This window comes from Lactuca saligna, chromosome 2 (genome assembly GCF_052625555.1).
Source record: "Lactuca saligna cultivar CGN05327 chromosome 2, ASM5262555v1, whole genome shotgun sequence".
NCBI classification, from domain to species: domain Eukaryota; kingdom Viridiplantae; phylum Streptophyta; class Magnoliopsida; order Asterales; family Asteraceae; genus Lactuca; species Lactuca saligna.
In genome coordinates, this window is record NC_136418.1 from 165,131,959 (window position 1) to 165,143,488 (window position 11,530).

An 11,530-nucleotide genomic window follows, 5' to 3' on the forward strand; every position below is an offset into this window, starting at 1 on the left:
AAATTGTTTAACCACTCATTCAACATGTTTCTAATGCTTCAATATAATGCGAAATTAATATAATATTTGTTTTACAAGTACATACGATAATATCAATTAATTTATTCATAAAAATGATATTATATCACTAGTACTCTTCATATGTAAATGTTAAAAAAGTATCATAAACATTATTTGTTATTGTAAATACCATTGAATATATGCTTAAAAATATACAATCATCCTCCGATAGATAAGATAGATATTTACATTTATAGAAATTTTAATTGTCATAAGTTCTTGGTTCTTACAAATATCAACACTTAATATATATATATATATATATATATATATATATATATATATATATATATATATATGCGGTGCGGTTTGGTTTTTTGCGGTTTTTGCGAGACTAGAAACCGCACTGCACCGAGTATTTTCGGTTTTTTGCAAAACTAAAAACCGCACCATCGGTTTTCATTTCAGTTTCGGTTTTTTGGTTTCGGTTTATGCGGTTTTTTTGATTTTTTTGGTTTGCGGTTCGGTTTTTGCTTACCCCTATTTGAGTCCGTGCTCTGTTGTGGATTTTTATGTGTTTTAAATAAGAATTAATTAAACCGATGTAGAATATCACATATAAGACGTAAAAACTATTAAAAGACTAAGTTCAAAAAAAATTTTGATTAAATCTTTGAAGAAAACAGTAAAAAAAAATAAAAAATAGCGAAAAAAATGTGAATGTATGAAAAAAACGAAGAAGAAAAGCACATTGTTTAAAATTGTAAAAAAAAAACAAAATATTTGGTCGGATTTTGATATGTGGCATAATGGTTCCGTAAAAAAATGAGTAATATTTTTTTTCTCGAAAATCCAAGTTTTAAAATTTATTTGTTGTATGATAATGGGCTACAAAACAATAAAAATTTATAACAAATAAGTGTAGGTGATTTTACCAAAAAAAGAATCAAGAGAGTATTTTTATAATTTGTATGGATTGTGAATAAAAGAAAAAAAAAATGAAGGGGCCATTTCTGTAAATTTGTATTCACTCTTAAACAAATTTAATTAATTGGATGATTTTTTTTTGAACCGGCAAATAGAAGGCATATATATTAAAGAAAAACATGTTAAACAACCTAGCAAGGAGCTAGGAGATACAACAAGTAAAAGAAACAAACGGAAAAAGATAGCTACAACCCTATAAAAGGGTTAGTACACCAATCCGCCCAACTAATCGCCTCTGTCTTCCCCCTGTATTTGACCCACGTATACATTGTAGATATGATTATATCCGTCACTTTTGTTGGTTGCATCCTCTTGTTGTTGATTATATCCGTCACTATAAAAGGGTTAGTACACCAATCCGCCCAACTAATGATTATATCCGTCACTTTTGTTGAACGCATTTAATGATCCTACGCCAAGCCCATCTGTTTCTTTGCTTGAAATTACCTTAGCCCATGATACCCAATGTATCTTCGCGTGATCCACCGAGTCTCCCCATAAAAATCTACGTCTGATTCTTTCCAGCTTTTCGATGACTCCCGCAGGTGCCACAAACAGAGACATGAAATAGGTTGGCAAATTACTTAGAACTGACTTGATTAAAGTAAGTTTGCCACCAAATGAAAGAGATTTTGCTTTCCATTGTGAGAGTTTATCTTGAAACCTATCGATCACTGGTTGCCAATGTTTTTTTAGGCGCATATTCGCTCCGACAGGTACTCCCAAGTAATTGAAGGGGAGTGTAGAAGGTTCGCAACCAAACGAACTGGCCATTCGAGCCACCTCTTCTGTCGCGAACCGGACACCAAAAACTCGGGATTTGTTGAAGTTTACTTTGAGCCCCGAGGACGCATAAAAACACCTTAGCATCCTTGCAAGGTTCTTTACATTGTACTCTGACCATTCCCCAATGAATAATGCGTCATCAGCATAGAGGAGATGCGAAATAACCGGATCCCCATTCGGTAGTTGTAGACCTTGAAAAACACCCTTTGCACATGCTTCTTTCATTGCCACACTTAAGCCTTCCATTGTTGTTATGAATAGGAACGGGGATAAGGGATCTCCCTGCCGAACACCCTTTGAAGTGGTAAACTCGTCAGTTGGAGTTCCGTTGATCAAGACCGAAGCTTTCGAGGAGGTCAGGCGTCCATTAATCCACATCTGCCATTTTCCACCAAATCCCATTTGTGATAGGTTGTTGTCTAAAAATTCCAAGTTAACGCAATCAAAGGCTTTATTGAAATCTACTTTAAACAGCAGAACTTTCCTTTTAACTTTTTTGGACCAGGAACAGATTTCGTTAACAAGAAGCGGACCATCTAAGATATTTCTTTCTGCCACATAAGTTGTTTGAACCTCGTCTGTACAACACCCCATGACTTGTTTCAATCTCACTACAAGAATTTTTGCAAGTTATCTTGTAAATGCAGCCAATCAAACTTATTGGAGCATACCTTGCCATATACGCTCAGCATACTCAAGAGACTGGAACGCATAAGCCATGCAGGTACGCCCAGCGTACCACGAGTACACACAACGTACGTATGCAGGTTATAAAACCCTAAATCTTAACGTTTGATCCCTATATAAAGGACCTTATGCCTTTCGTCCAACCTCCCTCTCACCCTTAGACAACCACCACGAAAACCGTAACTTATATTTGTGTGTTCTTGTGATTTGGAAGCCACTTGAGAGAATTTTAGTGTTGTTTTGTTGTTTAGAAGAGAAAGGAGTTTGAAGAGGGAGCAAGGATTCAAAGGGAGATTGCAGATCCAGGAGATTATCACTATTTCTGACTCATTTGAGGTATCAAGCTTCAAACTTGATCATTGCATGTTTAGATTTGATTGTGGGGTGTTTTAGGTCACTTTTGGACTCCATTGTTGAGGTTCCTTGAGTCTTGATAGTTTCATAACATAAGAGCTGTCCTTTTGGGCTCTTGGAAGCACTTAGAGTAATAAAAATCGGACCTTGATGGTTAAGCCACAACCATGCAAGTATTTGAAGGTCACAAAGTTGGGTTAAGGACCAAAAATCATGTTTTGACCCCAACCATGCATGCAAGCACGTAATGGATTGACTTGTTGACCAAAAATCAATATTGATGAATATTAAACAAGTAAGGAAGGTGCGGAGTGCACACTTGTTTAAGTTCATTTAAGATTCAAAGTAGACTGTCATTTAGGGGCTTTTGCCCCTAAACAAACGGGGGTCGGGGGCAACGCCCTTGGGAGCGAGGTCCAAGGGGCAGTAGCCCCTGGCGGGGTCCAAAAAAATGCCTTAGAAATCTAAATTTTCTGTAAATGAACTCATTTTTTTGACTTCATTTTGACCCTTATTAATGATCCGGTTTTAGTAACTGTTATAAACTAGTTTTGACAGTTGGAGTAGTTTTTAGACAAAGAAAGTTGCATTAACAGTTTTCAGACAAATGAAGTACTTAATCATTATGGTCATCATTTTCCTGGTATAACAACAATCACGAAAATCATAACTTCATATTCTCTGTTCTTAAAATTCTTCTGAATCTTATTCGATTAAAGGTTGGGAGTACCACCCAAATACTTTAATTTGAAAGTTTACACATGATTCTCAGAATTTCCAAGTTTTTTATTACCCTAAATTTCTAACAATATATGGCCACTGTGATCGGTTGTAACTTGCTACAGCCGATCATTATGGTCATATTTAAACACTTCTAAAAAGTCTATTATGTAAATGTATAAAAAAAACTCAAATACAAACAAAACAAAAAATAATTATTGTAATAAATCAATTTCCAATAAAGAACTCTAACTCCATTAACGTCACGGCATATGACATATTATATAAGTTTTTTTAACACATAAATAACGAATTATTATAAAAACGAAATGAAATTTCTCCTTTAGATCACAAGGTTTAGTTTTCATATTTTTTATTTTTCATTTTTCAAACGTAACAGTCTTTTCTCATAATACCTAAATAATTTTTAAAAAACCAAAAGAATAATTTCTTCATTATCTTTTAGTTTTGTCATATCTATGTATTTTTTTTTTTTTTTGTACAATTCTAGATAACGAACTTATTGGAAGTGTTTATATATGATTATTATGATCGGTTGTAACTTGCTACAGCCGGTTATTATTGATCATATGTAAATATTTCCAAAAAGTCGACCTAGATGTATACAAAAAAAATGATACATGAGCGTACAAAACAAAAAAGTAACTACCCTGATAAATCAATTTTCACTCGTTAATAATTCATTATGGTCATATTATATAAGTGTTTTTTTTTTTTTAACTTTAACACATAAATAACAAATTATTATAAAAACTAGATGAAATTTTTCCATTTGATCACAAGCTTTAATTTTCATTATTATTATTTTTTTCATTTTTCAAATGTGACGGTCTTTTCTCTTAATATCTAAATAATTCTTAAAAAATCAAAAGAATAATTAACCAGTGAAAAAAAAATGTACCAATTTATGGTAAAACTGTGAGTCCAATTCACCACCGCATGTCATGCCTAAATTGAACATTACTTATTACAAAGTGTCCCCACCTGCAAATATTCTGTTGCCACTCTATTCTATATACAATCACCACCATTCCATTTGTTCCCTGGCTTTTAACCTTCATGGCTTCTTCCTCCATGCTTTTGTCGTTCCTTACCTTCTCATTACTCCTCGGCCTCTTTAATTCATCACAACTCGAGATTCAGGAGTTATCATGGCTGGATGACAACAACGATGAAGAGATCAACATGGTCCAAAGTCGCCATGATTCACTAAGAAAATGCGATTTTGTATCTGGAAAATGGGTGTATGATCAGACATATCCGCTTTATGATGCATCCACTTGCCCGTATCTTAGTTCCAAAGTTACTTGTCAAAAAAACGGGAGGCCAGATTCTGATTATGAGAAATGGAGATGGAAACCTCATGGTTGCAACATTCCTAGGTATGTATATAATGTGTATTTTAACTTCTGTTGTTAAAAATTGCTCTAAATTTATACATTATAGTTAAAGTGATTGAATCCATCATTTCAGATTTGATGCATTGGAGTTTCTTGGAAAAATGAGAAGGAAAAGAATAATGCTGGTAGGTGATTCCATAATGAGAAACCAATGGGAGTCTCTTGTTTGCTTAGTTGAATCTGTTGTGCCAACTGATCGCAAAACGGTCACCTATGCGGGCCCTACCATGGCCTTCCACGCCTTGGTGAGACCATATTTTTTTTATTTTTATTATTATTATTATTTTTTATTTTTTTTGTAGTAATGCTTTGTTTTAATGTTTGGTAAGACCATGTTTTCAGATGTTAAATGATATTTCGATAAAAGAATTTTAAATATATTTAAGAAAATGAAGTTTGTTTGCTTGTACAGGATTTTGAGACTTCAATTGAATTTTGTTGGGCACCACTTTTGGTTGAATTGAAGAAAGGGCTTGGAAACAAGAGGACTTTACATTTGGATTTAATAGAAGAGAATGCCAAGTATTGGAGAGCTGCTGACGTGTTGGTCTTTGATTCGGCACACTGGTGGACCCACTCCGACAAGTGGACATCGTAAGAAAAGAAACAAGAAGTCAATGCATTAAATATTTGTACAGTACAACCCCTTGATCCGATCGACATTTTCAGGTGGGACCTACTGATGGACGGGAACCACGTAGCCCGAAACATGAACCGAATGGTTGCATACCAAAGAGGGCTTCGAACATGGGCAAAATGGGTCGATTTGAACCTCGACCCACGTCAATCCCGGGTCATATTCCGGACCATGTCACCTCGCCATAACAGGTAAGTACACAGGTAGTTGTACTATGCGCATAAGAAGTTGTACCTTACACATTGAAAGTTGTACGTACAGGGACAATGGATGGAAGTGCTACAAGCAAAGGGAGCCATTGGGGTATGCTAGTCACCCTCATGTACCAGAAGAGGTGATGGTGCTTAAAGGTGTGATTAAAAGAATGAGATTTCCGGTTTATTTGGAGGATATAACCGGGATGTCGGCTCTAAGAAGAGATGGACACCCATCGGTTTATTTTGCACAATCTGGTGGGTCGGACCATGGTTCGGCTGATTGTAGCCACTGGTGCTTGCCTGGGGTTCCTGATATATGGAATGAGATGTTAAATGCTATGCTTTGAGAACTAATTCATTAGATTAATTAAGTTAATCAAGATTATGTAGTATGATGGTTTTATTGCAATGTAACTTTATCCTGTTGGTAGTTAATTAGTTGGGTTGGTTTGTTTATTTAGTCTTAAGCTCTTGGGTTCTGAATTCCTATGTACTTGATTTGTGTACTACTTTTGAAAAAAATATTCTAATGTGTGTAAACTGTAGATGTATTTGTAGGTATACCATATAACACAAGTCGTATCTTCAACTGATGTATGGCTTAATTACTACAAAACTGTATGACTGATTGACTGGTCAAATGTATCTTTAACGAGAAGAAAATACTTTTTTTGGTAGGAAATCAAATTTAGTTACTAATATTAGATAATTATTATTGATAGGTAAAAAACAAATTAAGATCGAAAATCTATCAAAAGAAAATAAAAAACAGGTTTTGAAAGACAAACTAATATTTTTAAAAAAAATGTTATATTTTTTATAAATGTAACAGGTGTGTTTCGTGATTAGGAAAAAAAAGTGGATCAGATACACAAAATGCATGCATCGAATGGTTGTTTAAGGGTCAGAATGGATAATTTTTAGTTGTGCTACCAGTCTACCACTCTCAATATTTTTCAGTTTTTTAGCATCATATACAAGTAATGTATTATAAAGTTATGTTATTAGTTATTACTTATTACTTATTAGTTATTACACTTACAATCTATGTTTTAATATAAAACGCTTTACGAAATTAAAACCATTAACATTGAACTGTTTTAACTTTTCTTTTTTTATTGTAATTTTTCTAGCATTCTCGTTTGTCCCACTATTAATAAATTCCATCTTTGCAGCCGTCTGTTCGTCAACTTTAATAAATGGTATTTTGAATTCAATCTGAGGCGACATACCAATTATCTCCTTTGTTGTTCATCCTGGTAATGGAAGGATTATACATGACTATTGAAGACTCGGTTGTGGCTGAATTATATCGTGGTGCTAAAGTGGGAGAGAAAGGTATTATAGTCTTTCACTTATATTATGCATATGATGTCTTATTTTTTGAGGAATGGTATGAGAATATATATTCAATATTATTCGGGTTTTCTTGCTTTTTCTGACTTCGGGGACTTGCGGTTGGATCAAATATGCCATCAGTAGCGGAACTAAAAAAAAATATTAGGGGTAGGAAGATCTAAAGATAGGCCTCTTACACTCAGCTAGAATAAACCTGGTTTTGGAAAAATGGAATAATTTGATTTGGTAATCATGGCTACTGGTTATACAAGCAATGTAGCTTTATGGTTAATAATGTCAATACCAAAATTTTATGCTCCGGGTTATGCAAGCAATGTACATTCATGGTTAATAATGTCAATACCAAAAGTTCATGCTATTGTTTATACAAGCAATGTAGCTTCATGGTTAATAATGTCCATACCAGAAGTTCTTGGCTTGGTAACATGAAGGGTAAAATGGTTTTTATAGCATATGGTTCACAAGGCAAGGCTTATTTGAAGCTTTGATGCAAAAAGGGTATCATAAGACCTTGGGAGACAATAAAACTCATATAGAAAGCATCTAAGTTTTATGATTAAACATTATGTGTAGAATGAAATAGGTGCAATGTTTACCTGTATCTACCTGTAGGATGTTTTCATTGATGAAGATGTTACTGCAATTAAGATCCCTATGAATGATGCATGGCTCATGAATCATGATTGTGTACTCCAATCCCTTCATCTTCTCACAGGAATTTCATCGAACGGTTGGTGGGCCACTAAGAATTTGTTGGTTGGTTTATGTGAGATTAGTTGTGTAACATCCAAAAGACCAGAGCTTAAACTCTAAAGTGTACTGTGTGCAATTCAAGAAACGTAGGTGAAACACCAGCTTAGCATTCAAGCAATTAGAATTAGAATTCAAGTTACGATGATTCCAAAAGACGAAATTGAGCCTAGATCTTAGAAAAGACAATCAAATTGGAATTCTGATATTAATTCTCAAGAAAAGCATACATGTTATGAATATTTTTAGTCTGATTCTTCATCTTCTTTGGCAACAAAGAGTATCAACTTGAATCATCTACCGGTAGCACCGATGCAAGATAAAAAGAAAATTACATTTCTCGAATGAGTTTAAGGGGTAGCACAGGCTACCCCTGGCTCTTAACTGGTTCAGCCCCTGTATGCCAGACATTTAAGGGTGGAAGATGACTGTCATTAGATTCGAGAATAAATTATCTAAGTATAACTATAAGAAAAAAAAAATGTTTTCTATTGGTCGTCGATCTATTTTGTTAAAATTTATCTTGGATTCTCTTTGTATATATTATACGTCTAAAGACTAAAATGATGGTGACGGTGGATTAGGTCTTAACTCTAATACAATGTGCTTTAAAAAGTTGGTTCTACCAATCAACTTTCATGTATTCTCTTTTCTACTCTTAAAAATGAATAGGTGATGGCTCGTTTTTAGAACGATGTTTGGATTCAAAATAATTCTTCGGTGAATCGGTTTAATAGATTATTTTTCGAAAAGAGACAAAAATTGGTGTATTAAATAAATGGTAAATTGTACGTCTAAGCGGTCAACGTTCATCTGCTCCAAGACCCACATGAGAGGTCAATTGTGAAACACCAACGATATTTTGCGTGTGCCAATGTTTGAACATTGGACCTCATGTGTGGAATTTCACTCCTCAACTGATAAGGTCCTGTCGTGAGGGCTAAAAAATGTTGTGTTAAAGAACATTGTGGTGGAAATGTTTGGTATTGGAATTGGTGTCGCAAGGCAAGAGGAAGAGCCAAAGATGCCTAATTTTCAGGTTTGATGAATTTAGTTGGGTCTTTTTAGTCGGCAACAAAATAAATAAGTGTGCATGGGAACTGATGTATCCCCGAGTTCGCCTTCCATCGTCTATAAGGGTAGTTGCTTCCTTAGTAATATGGATAACCTAGAGACAACAAACAAACTTGTAATCCGATTAACCGAAAGGGATCCCAGGCTAACGCTTCGATGACAAAGTCAAAAAAGGTTTTATAATGATAACATTGATATATCGAATCACAAGTGAGTGTAAGTATTTAGGGTAAAATCAATTGTGAACTAGTAGAAGGCGCGTACCTTGGAGAATGCTCTTCGTTGTTTATTATAACCAACATTAAGAGGTCGTAACCTCTTCCTATACCGAGCAAATCTGCCATCTTATCACATTAATGGTCGTACCCCCAAAGGTACACTCGTGTGTACTTGTTAGCCGTTTAACAGTTGTTCTTTGTTGGTTTGAAAACCCATCAGTCAAACATCCTTGCAGAGGTTGTTTTCTGTGAGTTCCCATGTACTATGATATTGTTGTGACGTATCCTCGTACTTTGTTCATTATCTCCTATGGCGCGGTATATGCTTGGTCTGGTATGTACCTGGTTTGGTATATGCATGGTTTGGTATATACCTAGTTCAATATATACTTGGTTCAAGGTAAGAAGGATATACATAGTTATAGGCTAGGCTATACTATAACGCCAGTGTTCCAAGTATTTTCATTTTAGCATTGATTCCTTTAAAGATTGCAAAATTGGTCCCTACGTTGGGTGAACGAGATGGGTACATCGGCGTAGGTCCTTAAAGTTGGACGTGGATTCCCTCGCTACGCTAGGCGTACTCATGCAAAGGGCAAACCCTAACTTTTAGGGTTTGGACCCTATTTAAAGAACTTTATGGCCTTAAACCCTTTCTTGCCTGTAGCCTCGATCTTGAAACCCTAACCCTTGTATGTGAGTTTTGAAGCTTTAGAGTGACTTTTTGGTGTTCTTGGCGGTGAAGGAAGACATTTGGAGTTGTGGTATTGCTCTCAAGCCTTTGGATCCAGATTCTTCTCATCTTTGTGCATCTTCAGGAGGTATAAAGTTCATATCTTGATGATTGCTCTGATGGATCTTGTTTAAGCTTAGATTTATATTCTTTTTGTCCCAAAACCTTGATTTTTATGAGTATGGAATACTCCATAGCTTTTGAGCTGTCCTTTCGAACGTTTTAGGGTATATAGTGTCATAAAAATGCAAGTTTGGACCTTTCCTCTCATCCATGCACGAGTTATGTAATTTTTGGTGATGTAGATGTTAGGGTTTGGGGATTAAGCTTCCTTTTGCCATGCAAAGGCATAAAGGTTACAACTTTATGATTTCAGACGTTTATGGGAGTTAGATCTGAAGTTTGGACGTTAAGTCTTGAAGCATCAAGACCTTAATAGAAGGTCTAGACTTCTGAAGAGTACGTCGGGCGTAACCTTGAGTACGTTGCGTATACTGGGTCATTGCCCCGTAATCCTTCCGCATCAAGAGTTTTACGCAGGGTGTAATAGGTAGTATGCAGAGTCTACTACCAGGAAACCCACTTAGGCCATTTTTTAGCCTTGGGCCATTAGGGGTTTTGGGTCTTGTCTAGTTTAGTCATGAATGAGAATGGCAAATGGTATTTTTCCCTTAGATAGATAAATGATGAATTAGACCTTCGTTTATGGATTAATCCCGACTATTAATTAGCGTTATTAGTGGTTTATAATTAGTATGATGAGTCGTGATAGCAGCAACTCGAGTGTACGATTCATTTATCTTCAGTTAGAGGTGAGTCTTCTTACCACATTAGTGGGTCGAAGGCACCAAGGTCGGCCCACTGTTTTGTATATGTAGAATGTATACATTTATGTGACTATCACTGATGTGATCGTATGATGTATGCATGCAGTTAATCTGGGCTCAAAGTCATTATGGACTCGGGGTTGATACGGACTCGGGGGTTGATACATACCCGATACAACCATTTGTTATTCCATGGGGTTGTTACGAACCTGACATAGCCAAGAGTTGTTATATTTATGTGTATGAATGTGTGGTATTTTGGAAAAACTTACTAAGCTTTGTGCTTACAGATATGTTTTTGGTTTCGGACACTTCCGGTACAAAAGGAATGGTCCGACGTGATGACATAACATCCTCACCGTCATGATTTCCACATATATGATCTCTTTTACTCTGATATTTTGTGATAGTTTGTATTTTGGATGACTTCGAGACATGTGATGTTTGGATTGATCTTTAAAAATAAAATTTTTACTTGTGAATTTTCGATCGTTACATATACCCTATTAGGAACCATACAATTCAAAGCTTTTTGTAATGGTTCAATATATATTAAAATAATTTTAGCAAGAAACTGATTACAGATGAGCTATAGCTAAAAAGGATAATCTATATAGTTTGTTATATATATATATATATATATATATATATATATATATATATATATATATATAGTCGGTTCTACGTAACAACACGGGTGAATTTGTCGAATGATGTTTTTCTTACTAGGTGGAATCGATGTTCTCCAACAAAAATTATTATTTTAGCTTTGAGAATAAG

General features: G+C 35.0%; 1 protein-coding gene and 1 long non-coding RNA gene across 2 annotated transcripts; one reads left to right on the forward strand and one right to left on the reverse strand.

Moving 5' to 3' along the window:
* The first annotated feature begins 4,587 nt into the window (after positions 1-4,587).
* TBL36 (TRICHOME BIREFRINGENCE-LIKE 36) lies at positions 4,588-6,329 on the forward strand. The gene is made up of 5 exons (XM_078981417.1): positions 4,588-4,937; positions 5,029-5,200; positions 5,368-5,549; positions 5,625-5,783; positions 5,854-6,329. Exons 1-5 carry the CDS (start codon positions 4,615-4,617, stop codon positions 6,134-6,136), a joined length of 1,119 nt encoding a protein of 372 aa, XP_078837543.1. The 5' UTR covers positions 4,588-4,614; the 3' UTR covers positions 6,137-6,329.
* A 1,302-nt stretch (positions 6,330-7,631) lies between these two features.
* On the reverse strand, positions 7,632-8,387 carry LOC145029298 (uncharacterized). The gene is made up of 2 exons (XR_013676461.1): positions 8,129-8,387; positions 7,632-7,967 (listed from the first exon to the last, which is right to left on the reverse strand). It is a non-coding gene; the product is annotated as an uncharacterized LOC145029298 (long non-coding RNA).
* Between the last annotated feature and the right edge of the window lie 3,143 nt (positions 8,388-11,530).

What these genes read in the sequence shown, in the direction of transcription:
- TBL36 (XM_078981417.1), top strand. Translation starts at nt 4,615, where the DNA reads ATGGCTTCTTCCTCCATGCTTTTGTCGTTCCTTACCTTCTCATTACTC. An exon ending in CCATGGCCTTCCACGCCTTG is followed by an intron (nt 5,201 to 5,367) that starts GTGAGACCATAT and finishes TTGCTTGTACAG; the next exon opens with GATTTTGAGACTTCAATTGA. An exon ending in ATGTCACCTCGCCATAACAG is followed by an intron (nt 5,784 to 5,853) that starts GTAAGTACACAG and finishes TTGTACGTACAG; the next exon opens with GGACAATGGATGGAAGTGCT.